Genomic DNA, 19,723 nt, shown 5'->3' on the forward strand with positions numbered 1-19,723 from the left:
CGATTCAGACTGGATTTGAATAATGTCTGCCTAGTATTTTGAGCACTTAGCATTTTTAGTTTCTTTTTTTTAAGATTTTATTTATTTATTTTTTAGGGAGAGATTGAGAGTGGGGGATGGGGAAACAGAGGGGGAGAGAATGAGAATCTCAAGCAAACTCTGAGCTGAGAGAGGAGCCCAATGCGGCGCTCGATCCCACGACCCTGAGATCATAACCCAAGTCGAAACCAAGAGTCAGACACTCAACTGACTAGCCACCCAAGCACCCCAGAATTTTCAGTTTCAATGTTGATAGTTGTTCAATGCAAGGTAATTCCAGTAAAGACTTTTCATCAGCTACTTGTCCATAACTCTCAAAAGTTTTGTCTCACAGATTTATGAAGAGGTTTGAAGCACAACTCTTATTTCATTTAAAAAATGCCAGGGTTAGCTTCTTGCAAAGTATTTCTGTGACTGTCTTCTTAAGTACTCTGCTGTAGTGGTTTAGATGAAAATAGAGCAATTTCTGCCCTGGGAATTCTCTTGAATGCTCTTTTCAATGACTAAAAGACATGGATTTTTTTTTAAAGATTTTATTTATTTATTTGACAGAGAGAGAGAGAGAGAGAGAGAGAGAAGCAGCAGAGGGAGAGGGAGAAGCAGACTCCCTGCTGAACAGGGAGCCCGATGCGGGACTCGATCCCAGGATCCTGGGATCATAACCTGAGCAGGCAGACACTTAACTGACTGAGCCGCCCAGGCGCCCCAAAGACATGGATTTTAGTACATAACTCCAGGAGCCCCTCCACTCTCCCTAATTCATCTCAGATATTATAATCACATTATAAATCACATTCTTTCTGCCAATCTGAACTCAGGCTCACCATTTGTTCATCTATTTATTCAAACATGTAATGTGTGTTTACTGTATGAAAGCAGAGACAAAACCCCCCTCTGGTACAGCTTAGAATCTACAGCATGAGAAGAGAGAGATAATCACCAAGCAAAAAAGTAAAATATGTGAAAGGAGAGACTGTAATAAATGATAGGGAGAAAAATACAGCAAAGGAGAAGGAGGGGGAGCAGAAGGGAAGCGATGTGTCATTTTAGATAGGATGGTCAAAAGAATGCCTGAAGAATTTGACCAAGGAAGCCCTGCACTATTTGGAGGGAATATAGTTTAGAAGAAGGCTTGACAAGTGAGAAAGCCCCAGGGAGGGAGCCTGCCCGATGTCTTCTGGGTGCAGCAAGAAGGCCGCGTAGCTGGAGTGGTAGGAGATCAGGGGAGGAGAAGCAGGAGGTCAGGGAGAGCCATCGGTGGTACCAGGTCACATAAGACCTTGTAGGCTACTTTAAGAACTTTGACTTTAATTCCAAGAGAGAAGAGAAGTGATTAGAGGGTTTTTAGCAGAGAAGTGACATAAGCTGACTTAAGTTTAAATAGTCACCCTCAGACTGAAAAGGAGAAAGGGCAGAGGAGGAAACGCTTTTGTAATGCTTTGGGTAAGGGATGAAATGTTCTAGCCCCGGGCAACAGGCAGGAGAGATGGTAAGATGTGGTTGGATTCTGGATATTTTGAAGATAGAGCTGATAGATTTTTTTTTTATGGATTTAATGTACGATAATGCAAAAGAGAGAAGTCAGGGATGAAGGTTGAGGTCACAAGGAGAGTTAATGAGGGTTGAAGATTCATTAACTGAGAGGAGAGAGAAGGCAGGAAACACTCATCAAGGAAAGTGGGAGAGAGAGCAAGGGTAGCAGAGCGTGAATGCCAGGCAGCATTAAGAGCCTACTTAAGGATCGCGACCAGCTCATGGATGTGTGTTCTTTTGCAGCCATAGTCAGGCATGGACTCAGATGGAGTGTTACATACAACCAGGAATGTGGTTTAGCTAAGCATGTATAGAATAGATAAAGACAAGTGAACTGAGGATGCATGTAAGGGGACGAATAAAATGATCTTAAAGATTATTCATGGAATATAGCTCCACTGAGTGAGGATTGGCACATAAGAAGTATCCAATGAATATTTGATAAATAAATAATTGAATGAACACAGACATTTGGCCAGTCACTTAAATTAGTCTGAGTCTCAAATTATCCATTCTTGAAGTGAGAAATAATAATACTTATGATATCAAATAAGAGTTACCTTTGTTGCACATCTACAATATGCTTATCACTATATTGCATACTTTATAATCTTCTCAACATACTTCTCTATCTCAAAGGGGACTACTAGGGGCTCACATTATATGTGTGAAAACCCATTGTGTTATGCACACTCAGGAGACCAAAGTATGGCTCTGACAATTGCAGTTAGATAGAATTTAATTAAGTTGTATAGCCATAATTGATGATTTCACTCAAACTAGAATAGCTGGATGGAGAGGTTTGGGGGAAGTTCTAACAAGTTTTATTCCTTCCTTAATCAGAATTGTCATTATTTCTTTCAGATAACTTATAATTCTGTGTAATAGTTAGGAAAGTTCTGGTCATGCCTCCTCAAACATCTGTTCTGCTTTCTAGATGGAAAGACCCAAGTTTTATCAGGTTATGTTTACAAACCATCTCTTAAGGCAGTATTTCTTCTAAGTAGAGAGGAAACTTTTTTTGAACCCTGAGAATACATCCATATGCTTCAGTTTGAGAAATACTTCATTAAAATTTGGGTGTTCCTTCAGTGATCACTTGGCATCAATTGACACAGTCATATTGTGTCATGACCAAGAAATTACTAGATGGTATTTAATTAAGTGTGATTATCCAGATGATCCAGAATATATTTCTATTAATTTTTTTAGATTGGTACTAAAATGAAAATGTCAAATAAAACATTCTCAGAGAATCCTGAGATCCTTAAGAACACATCAAGGGATTCCAGACTGAGAAAAGCCCCTTTAGATTAAGTGCTTCTCTCAGGATCTAATTTCTTCTTACACATGTTCATGTTAACCAGCTTCAGCTTCAGAGAGTGAACTTTTCCTGATTGTGTTTTCAAAGGCTAAGAGATAGACATATTGGTACCTGATTTGTCCATGCACTGACTACATTTACTGACAAATGTAGAATAACTGGATGAATTAAGCAGACGCCTATTTACCTCCATATGGTACATACTATTCATTAGCTCACTGAGTGTCAAACATTCTTGAAGTATCCTTTTTCTTGTGCTAGGTGCCATGTTAAGTGTAGAGCTTACAAAGATGAATAGGATTTGATTCTCACCCATGATAAACCTTGCTGGGAAGATAAACAGAGCACACAAATGCACTAAATTGTAAAATGAACCAAACTTTGTGATTGCTCAGAGGATAAACTAAGCCAGCTTGTGAGTCTTAGACAAACTGGAAATTGATATGAGATGCAATTTGTAGGAATCATTTTATAATGATGGAAAGCAGAGTAACAGTGTGTTACTTGGAAGACTCCTAAAGCCAACTTCATTGTTGTCTGACTCCTTCCTCAATCTCTCCATATTCTTTTAGGGTCCAGCACACCAAATTTGGCTTATTTTTAATTAAAATTGTAAAAAACGGGGAGAAAATTAGAAGTCATTGAAATTCTCTAATAACATTACTAGACTTTTATTTTATATGGGTATCTTGAAATGTAGATTTGGTTGCTAGCACAGTTTCGCATACAATAAATGTTCAGTAAATGTTTTAATATGTGAATAATTGATATTCAACTGTTATTTTGTTTTGAATTTAAGCTTTCTCTAGTCTTTATTAAATTTAAACTCTGTACCATGTTTTTATCTGAGTTTAATATTTTGTACAAAGTTGTTTCTTCACTTAGAATAGAAGTAGGAGGATGGGGGGGCACTGGTTGACTCAGTCAGTAGAGCATACAACTCTTAATATCAGGGTTGTAAGCTCAAACCCCATGTTGAGTGTAGAGATTACTTAAAATTAAAAAATATAAAAAAGGAAAAAAAGAAGAAGAAGTAGGAGGCTGGGCACATACTGGAATTAGCTGTGGAACTTTTTTAGGTTCTGTTCTCCCTTCTTGCTTTCCTTCCCTTTGAGATTTCCCCTCTCCCCACTCTTTCCCCTCTTACTTCAGTCTCATCCTTGGCCCCTGGAGGCACATCCACTCCAGGCTGCAGCACTAAGGAGTTCTTACATTTCATTAAAAAAAAAAAAAAAAAAGCTACTGATTGGTTCTGATACGTACTCCTTCTCCTTGCTTACTGATTTTGATAAATTCTATGTTAGAAGGAGAAAATCCAGGTTTGTAATGCCCTCTTTCAAGATGAGTCGACTGAAATATTAAATGAGTCAGTGATAAATATACAAATACCAGATTTATTCTCTTGGATATTTTCTTTAAAATCTTCTGGAAATTATACTCCCATTACTGTTATCTGATTTAAGAACCACAGAATTTTATTACTGTAAGAAACTTAAGGGATCAACAAATCTATTCCTTTTTACTTTAAATTAAAACTCGCTAAGCTTGACATGGATATGATAATAACATTTTAGAATGCATTACAAAATTCCTTTCTAATTTTGACACATTTGGATATTCTATGTCTAGAAAGGGGATAATTTTTCTCCTTAACTACTGACTTATTATGAGAGACTGAGATATTTCCTATTCCACAGAATATCAAAGAGAATTAATGAGAAATTGAAGTCTGAAGAAAGCTAAATAGGATTATAATGCAGGGTTCATAGATTTTTTTTTTAATTGTAGGTGTTAAGAGTATAGTTTCTAAACTAGAATCACCAGGTAGTTCATAACTCATAATGTTCAATTTAAGGTTAAGTGAGTTAATGCAATTAAAAGCTTAGAACCAAGACTGACACTTAAGAATAAGTTATAATAAGTTTTAGCTATTATTTAAATAATTTGCTGCCAACTTTTAAAGTTAATATTTAAATCTCTTTAACCCATGACTATCATAATAAGTAGCTCAAATAGTGTTCTTCCTTTGAGCTTCATATGCTGATTTGCTTTAGCACATGTGAAGTCAAATATGAAAGAAATAATTTATCCATTATTTCTCATAAAAATTAACCAAAGAAATGAGACTATGTGAAAACATTTAAATTAGGAGAGTTAAAGCTTTCAGTCATAAAATAGCAGTTCTTTGAATTATTGACAAGGATGATTACTAATGGACCAGGTTCCTGTCTGCTTCCTAGGTTTCATTAGAACTGAAAATACTTTTTAAAGTAAATCATTTCTGCATGAATTAATAATTTCCCTAGTCCAGGTAAACATTATATATGTTAGACTCAAAAATGCTCAATTCAACTCATCATATTTAACCAAATCTCAGTGCTAGAAAACAGGAGTGAGGAGTATATGCATTTACTACTTCTATCACCTAACCAGGAAATCATAATATTTTACATTTGTGTATTATTTTATAGATTCAAAATAGCATAAACGTACATTATTTTATAGACTTTTAAAAATAACTATCTGAAGTAGGCAGAGTGGGAAATTTCCCGTTTTACTAATGAAGAAACTTTAAATCGTGTTGTTGCTAGTAACGGAGAGAAATGAGGAACTCTGGTTTGGGGGCGTTGCCTCCAGTGCACCACACCCGCTGATAGCCCTGGATGTGCACACGGTTCAGCGGTGACTTCGCCTGTATTCTCAAAGTGAAGAACTCTCCTTTGTCCAGTCATCATCCTTCATGTTTGCATTGAAGCATTTATCAAAAATAGGAATGATTAAATTCAGAAAATTCAAATAAGCATACCACAGAAACCACTCCTCTCTTAGAATGGTCTTGGTGAACGTCAGGTTTTTATTTACTCAGTCTGAGATACCTAGTTTCCCCAAGATGCCCTCATGTCTTGGGTCTTGCCAAAACCTGCTTAGTTTTTTGTTGTTGTTGTTGTTTGTTTCTTTTGCTGTCTAGACCACCTGTGCGCACACACTCTTTCTCTGACACACACATGTGTGTGCATGTATGCTTGTGTATTGTGAAAAGTTTCACCAAAAACAAAACAAAACAGAACAAAAAACCCCAAACAAAATCAACACTTGCTCATCCACAGTACATTCTATTTTTCTTTATTCCACTTTATGTTTTAAAATGTTGATTGGTAATCCATTAAATAGATTTTATGACCCATTTAGGCATCATGACCTACAGTTTGAAATTTGGTTTAGAACTTAATTGTTTTAACTTAAAAAACATGAATTTGTAAATCAGATCAAGTATGGATTTTTGCTATTCCTTTTTTTGGTAGTGAGGGTCTTTGAGACAAATCACTTGACTTCTGAGAATTTTAGGGTCCTTCTCAGCAAAATATAATAATGTGATATAACAAATGTAAAATATAAAATATAACAATGATATGTATGTCATTAAGTTTTTCATTGTTTTATTCATCAAGTATGTATTTCTCAGCCCCCATAACCTCTTCATCCCTCTTGATCTTGCTAAGATTTTGAAGAATTTTCAGAACTCTTTTCTTCTTCTGGGCTAGCTCACCATCATATTTAAATTCATTCTCTGTATTTTGGGGATTATACGGTAGAAAGACTGGATGGGGCTGGGCAGGGGTAAAGACAGGTGGCCAACAAAGGAGCAACCAGCCAGAAGCACTATGGATATCTGGGTGGCGCTGGATCATAGATGACATGGAGAGCTGGAAGTGGATTTTACAAAGTGATATTTTTCTTTTTTTTTTAAGGTTTTTATTTTTTTTAAGATTTTATTTATTTATTAGAGAGAGAGAGAGAGCGTGCACAAGCAAGGGGAGTGGCAGAGGGAGAGGGAGAAGCAGGCTCCCCACTGAGCAGGGGGCTTGACAAGGGGCTGGACAGGGGCTCAATCCCAGGACGCTGGGATCATGACCTGAGCTGGAGGCAGGCACTTAACCGACTGAGCCACCCAGGCACCCCACAAAATGATATTTTCAGAGCATTCTTATTCTAAGCATTTTTCCTTATGAAATGATCAATGAGCTATCAAATTCCAAGCCTCATTGTAAATTAGCAAATATCTTACTAAACATTCATCATTTCTGAATTATAAAGAAAGGCTTGAAGATCTGAGAATAACTCACTAGTAAAACAAGTTTCCTCATGGATCATCATAGTTTGATTTCCTTTTTAAATCAGAAACTTTTGGAGAACAACAAATGACATGGTAGAATCAGTTAAATTGTGTATGACAAAGGGGACACATTGATTGCTTTGCTCTTTCCAATCTTCATAAAAACTGAATCGATCTTGAATTCTATGACAGTGAGTATTCTTAGTTTTGAGCAACCACCATGAAAGAGGTGGGAAAGGTGTAGCTAGATTATGGCTGGGTATAAGGAGTGAAAATTGGGTTGGGAATATATAAACAGGTTATTTTTGTTTTGAGTTTGAGTTCTTTTTCTTCACATATAGATAATTTCTTTTGCTGATGTCATTTATGCCAATGGAAATGTGAAGTTATAAATAATATTTCATAATTATTTGTATCTATATTGTGGGCATGTAGTTCCTCTTGAAAAGAGCTCCTGGTTTAAGACATCTCTGACACAGGAGCCCCATTCAGAATGGGGGTGGGGTAGGGGATTGGGAGTCAAGTTTCACTTTCTTTTCTCTATTATTGCCCTTTGATTGTCCCCATTTGCTCTCCATCTTTTTCTTCTAATATATATTTTTTAAAGATTTTATTTATTTATTTGACAGGGAGAGACACAGTGAGAGAGGGAACACAAGCAGGAGGAGTGGGAGAGGGAGAAGCAGGCTTCAGGGAACAAGCAGGCTGAGCAGGGAGCCCGAAGAGGGGCTCAATCCCAGGACCCTGGGATCATGACCCAAGCTGAAGGTAGACACTTAATGACTGAGCTGCTCAGGCACCCCTTTCTTCTAATATTTTTTAAGAACTCATATATTTCAATTGCCTCCTTCCAAATATTTACATTTTAGTAGAATTAAGGAAGCTATGTAAGTTAGTTGTACTTTTCAGATATGCATAGGACAGATTGGAGTACCCTTAACTCAACATGTAAGATTTGCAAAGTAGAGTAACCTGAGATTTGAAAAAAACACAGACAAGTCTATGTAGCACAGAGGTGATTTTCAGTTGTTCAATTATAAATATTTTGGGGCTCTTTGGAAACAGAAAATATGTCACATGTCCTTTGCTTCTCCCTTAGAATCTAGCACCTAGAGATGAGCATTTGGTGGGTACCTGGCAAACACTTGTTGATTATGGATTTGTACTAAGATGCAAAAGAGCTTAATGGATTTTGATGCAAACATTTAACCTTTATGTACGTTTAGCGGTACCTGCTTGAATCTGTTCTTCGCCTTTTCCAGATGGACTACTCTATATCTTTTCTGTATGTGCCAGAAATGTAACTAACACTTGAATGGCTCTATAAAAATTTTTATTGGCTATCTGTTCTACCTGGGGTTTCATGCACTAGTTTTATATGATCATAGAAAAGCAGTCAATGGGCAAAATAGCTCATAAAATCAACAAGAGAAATGGTGAATACAGCTTACTGTAGAATCTGATTGTAAATAATGTTATAAAATTGTTTTATAAAATTTTAATAGAAGTGCTAAACAAAAAAATCTGCCCTTTAAGATTGATTAATTTGCATATGGTTGGGGCGCCTGGGTGGCTCAGTTTGTTGAGCTTCCGACTCTTGATTTCAGCTCAGGTCATGATCTCAGGGTTGTGAGATCGAGCCCTGCTCTGGCTCTGCACTAGGGGTGGAGCCTGTTTGGGATTTCTCTCTCTCCCTTTGCCCCTTCCCTACCCCCCCAAATTTTTGCACATGGTTATTTCAAAGTAGCACTAAGATTTTTTTTAAATATTTGGCATATTTAGTCATTTTAATGATATTCTTTAGAAATAGCGTTATTCCAAAAGTTGTAGAATCAAAGGTGATACCTTGCCTGGGACTCACAGATCTACAAACGCTTGCTTACAATAAGAGGTCAATGAATATTTGTTGATTGTTTCAAAAGACTCAAATTCATGTTATTTTATCAACATTAATTTATATATATCAAGGACTTATCAATAGTTGCCTGCTCTGGTTGGTTCCCATTCAGTATATGGTGACATTAGCGGGTAGGGTCAGCCTTGGGACTCCCAGGTACAGGGGGACCTATAGTCCTGGGGACTGGCACAGGCATTCTGGACAAGAGCAGCAAGGAATGCTTGAAGGAGATGGAGGTGCAGATTTGAGCAGGATGTTCTGAGGGTTCTAGTAACCAGAATCCTAGCTATTGGGCCTACTGCACCCAAGGTCCCCACAGTAGTACCCATGCAGGTCCCAGCAGCTCCTGTGATTTGCCCAATTATTGTGACCAAAACATACCAAATTATTGTGACCAAAACAGACTCTTCGACTCATAGTTCCTCCCATGGTGAGTGGTTCACTTAGCTTTTGCCCTGATGATTAGAGTCACCTGGGCAGTCCAGAGGCTCGGGCATGTAGCTGTGGTCCCCCAGAGGACCCCTATTCTGCATCTGGCCTTCATTTCCCATTTACTACAGAGAGCAGATTGTGTTCTTCCCTCTGCAGCTGGTAGTTATCCCACCTCTGGTTCTGTCGGTCCTTGTGGGCCACCTATGATGCTGCCCCCAGTGGCTGGCCCCCACTTCCCATCTCCATGGCTGCTCTGAGGCCTTTCCTGGAAGGGCCAACAACTCCTTAGGAGCTGGGCTTAGGCCTTGGCATTGGGCCTAAAAGAGAAGGAAGGGGCATGGTGGCGGCAGCAGCTGGGCTGGAGAAGGCTAGTGCATTGGTTGCTGTGGAGGCAGGAGGCACTGCTGCTGGTCCTAAAGTCATTGGGCTCATCCTACCAGTGGCCTTTTCCATGCCTTTGCCTGAGCGTGAGTCTGAGCCCCTCCCACTAGAAGGAGTGTGGGAGGGAAGCCTACCGCCCCCACTGTGCATTTCTGGACTCCTGCCCTGAGTCCATGGACCCAGCCCCTACACCTTGGCCTCATAGTTTTGGAGGTCCCAGAGACCCTGGGTAAGGAAAGAAGGAAAGAAAGCCAGAGAAGTTGAAACACTGCATTTGTTCAGCACCTGGGAGGATCCTAGCTTGCTGAAGTGGAATGCAGATGACTTCCACATCTTCTGTGGGGATCTGAGCAATGAGGTGAATGATGACATCTTGGCATGCTCCGTTAGCCGCTTCCCATCCTTTCTTAAGGCTAAGGTGATCTGCGACTAGTCTGAGGCAAGACCAAGGGTTAGTCAGCTTTCAAGGACCCTAGCAACTATGTGCAGACCATGTGCGCACCAGGCGTGAGATGAATGGGAGGTAGTGAGCTCATGCTCCCATCAAGCTGCACAAGAGCAGGTGGAAGGACTGGAAGCTGGACGTGGTGTGCAAGAAGCAGAAGGAGAAGAAATCGGGCGTAAGATAGGGTTTGTGGCCAAGCACCTTCTCCCTCCCTCCTGGGTGTTGGCTCCTCTTCACAGTTCTCTTTGGAAAACCCCCAACTATTCACCCATACATCCTCCCCCAAACCAGTTTCAATAAATTTACATTCATTAAAAAAAAAGGCTAAAATAATGGCACACAACTGATGCTCATAACGTTTATTTCTTTATTGTTGTCCTCACATTTTCATTGTCATCATTATCATCATTTTTATAGATCGGATCATTAGAGGACAGAGAGGTTAAGTGATTTGCCCAAAGTCACACATCTGGTTAGGAGCAGAGCAAGGAAGGACCTGATTGCATTTCTTATTCCCAACACCACGTTATTATTTCTGCAGTTGACCACACTGTCTTTAAAAAAAAAAAAATAGAAAGATGAAAGGAAGGGAAGAAAGAAAAATAAAAAGAAAACAATTTCAGTCAGTTGCATACAAATGAAACATTTAACCTTTTAACAACCTTAAAAGAAAAGATTTCCAACCAATGACAAGGATGCTCTTCCAATGTCTCATACAGTTGTTGTTTTTACTGTGTATTTATCTCTTTTCCTCCAGATTTGCTTCAGTAGAGTTATAACACCAACAGTTTTTATTCTCAAGCATGCTGAGGATATTAATTCACTGTTTAGGCTACTATTTCTCAGGTTTAATTAATTCTTAGATTTTCCTATTAAGATTTTGTTTTTGATTTTTAAATTATTTTAAATTTTCATCTACGTTGTTTCCACAGTGTTGGTCAGTATGTTGAGCCACTGAGTAGCTAATTAGAATCAGCAACCATATTAATCAAAGCATAATTACTGTCTATAAACCCTGTGAGATGAGGAATCAAACTCGGTGGAAGCACTTGGCATAATGCTGTTTTAAGATACAAAAGGTCTGAAGAATTTTTACAGTAATGTTTTGGTGGCACAACATATACATACATACACTCATATGTACTGTGATTCTGACATCATTAAAAATGAAACTAAAGAAGATGAAAGCAAAACCAAGGAAAAGAGGAATAGAGAACTTGTGATAATTAATTCTGATGGATACTGAATTTATTCTGTGTTTCCTGGAAATTAGTAAAAAAGACAAACACATTGATTTATGCAGTTTTCCTAAATGAAAGTTTAGTAAAAAGAAGCACAGAGGCTTTTCCTATTACTAAACTTTTTCCTGTTATTGAACTCAACAATAGTTAATTCAGAGAACCCATATAAAATAAACACAAGGGTGAAAATATCGCTCAGATGGACATTTATTATATTCGCTTTACATATAAACCAAATATGTAGTAATATTTTATAAGTCAGTGAAGACATTTCTGTAGGGAATCAAGATAACATACTCCAGGTACATTGTTTTCTGGTGATCTAACTGAATGTCTAACCTCATATTAATTTAAGAAAATGAATAGTTATTATTTCTGTTAAGTATGAGTTGTTTCAGAAGACTCTTTGGCCATAACTCAGTAAGCTCATGATGAGTGTTCTAATAAATGCAGAAACTGACAATATTTTATTTTTTGGATATGTGCCGCAAATACTATATGTGTGGGAAGCACTATTGGGAAAGTCCTAGAACCTGCCCTATAATTTGCACCCAAATATAAAAGATCTGACTAGGGTCGGCTGGGTGGCTCAGTTGGTTAAGTGTCTGCCTTCGGCTCAGGTCATCATCTCAGGGTCCTGGGATCGAGCCCCACATCAGGCTCCTTGCTCAGCGGGGAGTCTGCTAGTTCCTCCAGCCCTCCCCCTGACTGTGCTCTCTTTCTCTCAAATAAATAAATAAAATCTGAAAAAAAAAAAGAAGATCTGACTAGTTGGGCATGTCCACCTCCTCATTCCCTTACCTGACAAAGTGAAGAATATCTAACAATAATATAACATCCTTTGAAATGTAGGCCAGTACTACTAATTGACCATGGTAAGCTAAAGCATGTCAGTGTGGCTCCTGTGGGAAATTCGATATTTAGAAACATGACCTCAGGGACTAACCAAAATGGGTTTAACTGCAAAATGTATTCTCTAGGAGTTACCTGAGTTGTACTATTGAATGGGATTATTTATCACTTTTCATTTAAACATGATTAACTTATATGTTAGCTCATATTCACAAGATAAAATATTTTTCGCTTAAGTCTAGTTGATGCTGAGTTGCTTTTTCTGATAACAGTTACTCAACATATTCAATTGCTAATTACATCTATTTTTGGTTAGAAATTCTAGAACCAAAAAATTAAGTGTAAAGCAAATTGCTTGTCTTCTATTTCCTACAGCTAATTCAATAATATGATAGCAATAATATGTTAGTCCCAATTTGGTTGCATTTTAAAAGAAGACAGATTAAAAATTTATAGCATTTATAACTAGAATGTCACGCATCATCTGTGTCTTTATAACTACTCTAGTTTCAGTAGTATTAGTATTACAGAAATCTTAAAGACACGTGTATATCCTGAATTCAGTTTATATATTATATACAGTTTGGTTTCTGAACTAATTCCTCATATGGAAAATTTTAATCATATTCTTGGATGATGTTTTTAATAAAATACAACTATATTTCAGTAATTTGTAGTAGGATCTTTGTGTCTCCAAAAAGGATACTTTTTCATTGGAAAATTCTTTTAACTTACAGCATCAGCTTTGTAATTAATTGAGAAGAAAGCTAGCCAATTATTGAGAAAGTTAAAGCAAGTTAAAGCTTTCAGCTGAGTGGATGCTACAGAGTGAAAGGAGGAAGATCCCCCAGAAAGGAAATTGAGAAGAGTATTGTAAATCCTCTAACCATCAGAGTTGGCCACTCATGGAGTTGAAGAAAATTTTACACCTTTTATTTTTTTTATTTTTAAAAGATTTTATTTTGTTTACTTATTTTATTTTTATTTATTTTTAAAGATTTCATTTACTTATTTGACAGAGAGAGAGAGATCACAAGCAGGGGGAGTGGCAGAGGGAGAAGCAGGCTTCCCGCGGAGCGGGGAGCCCGATGTGGGGCTTGATCCCAGGACCCTGGGATCGGGACCTGAGCCGAAGGCAGATACTTAACTGACTGAGCCACCCAGGCACCCCAATTTACTTATTTTAGAAAGAGCGAGAGAAAGAGAGAGCACGTGCACAAGCATGTGAGTGGGGGAGGGGCAGAGGGAGAGAGAATCTCAAACAGACTCTGGGATGAGTGCAGAGCGCAATGTGGGGCTTGATCTCACAACCCTAAGAGATCATGACCTGAGCCAAAACCAAGAGTCAGATGCTCAACTGATGAGCCAGTACTCCCAGGAGCCCCAATTTTATGCCTTTTTAACATCTTAATTCTCAAACTTTTCTATTTTAAATTAATAGAAAGTTATATTCAGAATGCCACTGTTGAGATCATTTTCAAACAAGTTTAGGCACCCATTTTAGGCAATTAAGGATTGATGAGTAGTTAATGCTTGACTCTATAAAATTTATAAACAAGATTACCTGATTTGTAGACTGATCCCACATGTTGCCCATATTGTAGTACTTTAGACCTAAATGAAGATCAGATTCAGGCCATTGTAACCTTAGAGAAATTGACCATTGGGGAGTCATTTTTCCAGTTCACATTATTTATTTATTTATTATTTATTTAAGATTTTATTTTTTTATTTGACAGAGAGACACAGCCATAGAGGAAACACAAGCAGGGGTAGCAGGAGAGGGAGGAGCAGGCTTCCCACGGAGCAGGGAGCCCGATGTGGGGCTCGATCCCAGGACCCTGGGATCATGACCTGAGCCGAAGGCAGACGCTTAACGACTGAGCCACCCAGGCGCCCTGATCCAGTTCACATTTTTTAAAGATAAAACTGCTGTCAAACCTGAAACTTTGACATGCAAACAGTGATATTGCTGGTAAATGTCTAACTGGCTCTCAGGGGTGGGAGGAAGGGGAGCCCTGATACGTATTATTTGTTGAATCGCATAGTAAAACATTTCCGTGACAGGAGAGGAAGACATGATACTGAGAAATACTGAATTGAGGAACTAAAAGAAATCACTGGCAAATATCGAAAATATTGAAGAGATGCTTTATTCTTCTCTTCCTTCTCTCCTCCTTTTTCAACTGATTACAGCTCAGAAGCCATGGGCTTAGTCTGGGAAATTCTTGTTACTAGGGTACAAGGGTATAAGAACACCTGGCTCTGGGTATCCTAAATACACCAGGTTTTGCCACTTGTCCCTGACAAAATCCAAAGGCAGAGAGATGAGTGGGGGTGAAACAAGAAAGGGATTTATTTCAGTAGAGGCCAGCACCAGGAAGACAGCAGACCAATGTCCCAAAGACTCTTTTAAAGTGCTGAAAATACTTCGAGGTTTATATAAAAAAAGTGTGGGACAGAAGTCGGTGGGTGCATGTAGATGGGCAGTAAAGGTCAGGTCCATCACTGTTGAGGGGTCAATTATGTGGGGTTATCACTGGCGTCAGATCAGGGCAGTTAAATTGCTTGAGGGGTAGTTTCAGTTCCCATCACGGGATGCTTTGCCCACCAAGTCTTTTGCCTGAGTTAAAAGATAAGCTAGAAAGAACTTAATGAGTTAGAAAGTATAGACGGAGGTCAAAATGGAGGTAGTTCAAGTCCTCTTTCAATTTGATCTATTTGGGGTGGTTAAAGGACTCTGAAGAACGTAAGGTGGAACTTCCTCATGTTCCGCCAACTGGGAATTTCAACTAACAGGTTAAACTTTTAAGTTAAATAAACATTGACATCAGATAAAATAATTACAAAAAGTAAAAGTGATCCAATGAGAAAATTCTAATGGGGTATAAATTTAACAAAAATAATTTTTTTCAAAAACTGAAAGAGAATTTCAGAAGAACAAATAAAATGCTTCCCCATTCTTCCAGTCTTGAAGAGGAACTTCCTACAGAATGGGTCAACACGGGGGGCAGCTGGCTGGCTGGCTCAGTCAATAGAGCATGCAACTCTTAATCTCAGGATTATGAGTTTGAGCCCCACGTTGGGTGTAGAGATTATTAAAAAAAAACATAAAGGAAGAAAGAATGGATCAATACAGAAAATCATATATGGAGAGCTTTTATTATTTGAACAAGCCAACCATTTGCCCCTCAAGAAAGAATTTACTGAATAATATGGCATCAGATTTTGGAAAGTGTAACTGAACCAACGTGCTTTCTCTCCTTAGTGAGTCACAGATAACACCAGCTGGAGTTGTCGCACGAAGTAAACTTTATTTGCAGCAAATAAGGAGATCATGGGGAATAACTTCCAAAGTTGTGACTCCCCGAGCCAGGGTGAATGGATTCCTTTTACTTAGGGTTAGGATGAATATTTAGCTGGGGAAGCCCTGTCGTTGTATGTAGAGACAGGCATAAGACCATGTATGAACCTTAAGGAAACATGCCTGTATACACATTGTATGTTATGTAAATGAGGCCTATGTTCCTCCTTGGGTGGAGATGTTAGTATTATAATGAGGTAAAGGTAGTTGCCAGTCATTCTAGAGGTCACTCCATGGTCCACCTGTGCAGGCGTGAGTCAGGGGTTAAGTTCAAACTGGTCTGGGTGATCTGGGCCAGCTGGAGGTCTTGTCAGGGTGGTCCCATGGCTGGAGAGGTGGTTTCAGTTTCCAGTTGCCTGAGTTAAGAGATAAGCTGGAAAGAAGAGCTTAAAGAGGGGCTCTTGGGTGGCTCAGTCGTTGGGCGTCTGCCTTCGGCTCGGGTCATGATCCCGGGGATCCTGGGATCCAGCCCCTCATCAAGCTCCCTGCTGGGTGGGAAGTCCCCTTCTCCCTCTCCCACTCCCCCTGCCTGTGTTCCCTCTCTCATGTCTCTCTCTGTCAAATAAATAAATAAAATCTTAACAACAAAAAAAAGAGCTTAAAGAAAAATGTGGGACAAAGGTTGGTAGGTACAGGCAGGTGGGCAATAAAGGTCCCACCTGAGGTCTAGCTGGTGACAATGACAATTCCAGGGCAGAATAAGTCCAGGTGTTCTATGGGTAGGACTCAAGCACCTGGAAAAAAATATCCCCAAACCAATCATCTCTAGTCCCATTTGGACAAAAATCCTGATCTATAGGAGGCTTATAAATTCTAGGGACTACTCAGGCTTTTCCTTTCAAATATATTAAATAGTTTTGACTATTTGTTGGGGCGCCGGGCTGGCTCAGTCCGTTAAGCATCTGCTTCAGCTCAGGTCATGATCGCAGGGTCCTGGGATCAAGCCACACATGGGGCTCCCTGCTCAGTGGGGAGTCTGCTTCTCCCTCTCCCTCTGCCCCTCCCACCCCTGCTTGTTCTTTTTCTCTTTCTCTCAAATAAACACAAATCTTAAAAAAAATAGTTTTGATTATTTTCAAATGTAATCTTTACCAAAATATTACCTCTATGCTCTCTTTAGGTTCATTCATTCATCCAGCAGTATTTATGGAGTAGATACTATGTGTCAGACATGGGGTGGGTGGAGTCTTAGGGAAATGATGGGGTTATTAAGCAATTAATGAACGGGGCAATATCCCATCTAGCAAGTAGAGGGGAGCTCTAAGGAGTGGTACTAAATGGAAGGTTTTTATAGGAAGGAAGGTGGGGCAAGAAAATTCTTAGCAAAAGAAAAGAAGTGTTCCAGGCAAGGTCACTTTCCCTTAGGGAAAAAGCAAGGGGTCTAATCATTCAGATTACCTCATCTTCCTTTGGGGAATGGAGAAGGCCCATGTGACAGATTACCTCATTGGTACTAATCAAAGAATTCCTGACTGACTGGGTAAGTCATTTCTGGGGGAGATCAATGTAATGTATATAGATACCATATTTAGTAAAATTGTCAATGAGTTTTTTTCAGTGCTATGGTGAATAGTTTTTCAGGAATTTAGATAGATGTGAATCAGATATTACAGTACTGATTATCAGATAAATTTTAAAATTTGGGGAAAAAAACCTAAAGGCAAATTAGTGATATGGTGCTAAATGTCTTTTAAGTACAATGTTGTTATCGCAAAGTTGTTTTACCTTAGAATTGTCCTATGGCTTTTTAATCACTTTTTATATGAGAAAGACATTTCCTTCTCCTTCGTTAAAAAGTAAGATTTGGGGCGCCTGGGTGGCTCAGTTGGTTAAGCGACTGCCTTCGGCTCAGGTCATGATCCTGGAGTCCCGGGATCGAGTCCCACATCGGGCTCCCTGCTCGGCGGGGAGTCTGCTTCTCCCTCTGACCCTCTTCCCACTTGTGCTCTCTATCTCTCATCCTCTCTCTCTCAAATAAATAAATAAAATCTTTAAAAAAAAAATAAAAAGTAAGATTTATTTAAACTCAGTGTTCTAGAAACTGGAAAGAATTTTATTTCTGGCTGGTGCAACTCATGATACAGAGTTGCTCGTTTTTGTTTTGTTTTGTTTTTTTTCTCATTAGAAAAGTATTTAGATATTTCTTACTTAAAAAAAAAATCCCAACTTTGTTGGGATAAATTTGCCAAATCCACATTTCTAATGAAATTTACCTCTTTGCCTCTCTGAAGCAAAAATACTGGAAATTTGTCTCTCTGAACTTAATAGCTTAAAGCTAATGCAAAAGGAAAAAGTACAACCAAGAGACTAGAGTCTGTCTAGTCACTGGGTTAGATCCATGCTTAAAAATCAGCTCCTGTCCACAGCCATTATTCTACTTCTGAAGTCTTGTTTGCTTTTCCTTTCAGAATGGACTCAATGCTCTCCACCTGGCTGCCAAGGAGGGCCATGTGGGCCTGGTTCAGGAGCTGCTGGGAAGAGGGTCCTCTGTGGATTCTGCCACTAAGGTAATATTCATACTGGGAGAATTTATTTGGAACAGAGGAAATGATTTAAAGTTGCAGAGATTTGCTGGGACACCAAGATTCTTCACAATGCAGAACTGAAATTGAAACTCTTATTACTGAACTTTGCAGAGAGTTGGAATTGGTTCATTTAGGGATTTATCAAACATGAGACTAAAGAATTCTATGCACCTGATTTCCAATATTTTTTCTTTTTTCTTTGGTTCCCAGAGAGAGTAGCTTGATATAATCCTCTGTAGACATAGCACCTATTTTCCTAAGGTTAATTCAATTAAAAAAAGTAAATTGATGTAGTAAACTTCTCAGTGGAAATGGACAAGTAATTTTCATGCTTTAATTAAGTTGTTATATCTTTTAGTATATTCATTTAACTTGGTAAGAGAATATACAGAATCTTTTATACTGTAACGGAAAAGAGATTTTGGATCATGGATTGAATTATTGGGAAAATTAGATTTTGTCATTATAATGTGTGTATGTAGAGAAATTGGACTCATTTTTAAGGAACTGTCCAAGATGTTTGATATACTACAAGCTGGTGTTTTTTGGTTGATATTCATTTTACTAAAATATATTTGAACCTTGTCTTTGGGGAATCATTTCAGAAACAAAAGATATTTTTTTAAAATATCATCAGTGGTGACAAATCTTTGTCCTTAGAAGGTAAAATTTCAATTTGGAGCAAAACAGTAGCCAGTCAGAATCAAGCCTGCTGACCAGGGCTGGAGTGTGACAATATGGTTGTGAGAGATGCAGAGATGCTGCAGGCCCTCAAGCCTCCATCTGGGGCATTATTCTGATCAAGGATAGACAAAAAGAGTGAATAAATGAGGAATATGGCCAGTTAACCTGGATTTCTAACACCTCATGCAGGCATAGTTGCCAAAATGTAGACTGGCCCTGCTCACAATAGACAGCAATTCTAGTGGAAATTTAAAAACAAAAACAAAAGCTCTCTGGCAATTCCAAAGAAATGTTAAAATACAAGTTTACCATAGGCAATAAATTGTCACACACACGCACATGCACACAAATCCCAAATTTGATTCAATAAGAACTGAGTCTTTCTTTTTAAACACCTCACCATAATTGTGAAGGCTAGAAAAGGAAAACACTGTTATGGGAGGCTCGGTGTTTTGATGGCGGACAATTATCCCTTCCCAAGGTGGGCTACTATCTTGATAGAATGACAGACTTTAACCACTTGAAGTAATCAGCAAAATTGAAAGTGACTGTACATTTGATTTCTACAAAATTTGGAAACCTCTAACATTTTCTATTCTGTTTCTCCAAAACAGAAGGGAAACACTGCTCTTCACATTGCATCTTTGGCAGGACAAGCAGAAGTTGTCAAAGTTCTTGTTAAGGAAGGAGCCAATATTAATGCCCAGTCTCAGGTATTACATTCAGATTTTCTCTTGTGTAAATGAATTCAAATTAGAACAGCTTTGTGAAACTGATTTAATGGGTTGAGCCAGCTGTTGGGTAGATAGATTTACTATAAATACTGCTGTTATTTATTTCAGCCAATTATTTTATTAACTCATGCAACGATATTTCTTACTTCTTTGATGTA

At 38.5% G+C, this 19,723-nt stretch overlaps 1 protein-coding gene and 1 pseudogene across 43 annotated transcripts in view; both read left to right on the plus strand.

Moving 5' to 3' along the window:
• Positions 1-19,723, plus strand: part of ANK2 (ankyrin 2) — a 318,537-nt gene that overhangs the window by 131,982 nt on the left and 166,832 nt on the right. For all 43 annotated transcript variants that reach the window (XM_073892120.1, XM_073892130.1, XM_025874074.2 and 40 more), the window contains exons 3-4: positions 18,031-18,129; positions 19,446-19,544. In XM_073892120.1, coding sequence (XP_073748221.1) covers positions 18,031-18,129; positions 19,446-19,544 — 198 coding nt within the window. The remainder of the gene's footprint in view (positions 1-18,030; positions 18,130-19,445; positions 19,545-19,723) is intronic.
• Positions 1,490-10,349, plus strand: LOC112825839 (RNA-binding protein 42-like; annotated as a pseudogene).

This window comes from Callorhinus ursinus, unplaced genomic scaffold (genome assembly GCF_003265705.2).
Source record: "Callorhinus ursinus isolate GAN/ISIS: 27379988/994484 unplaced genomic scaffold, GSC_fseal_2.0 scaffold4, whole genome shotgun sequence".
NCBI lineage: Eukaryota > Metazoa > Chordata > Mammalia > Carnivora > Otariidae > Callorhinus > Callorhinus ursinus.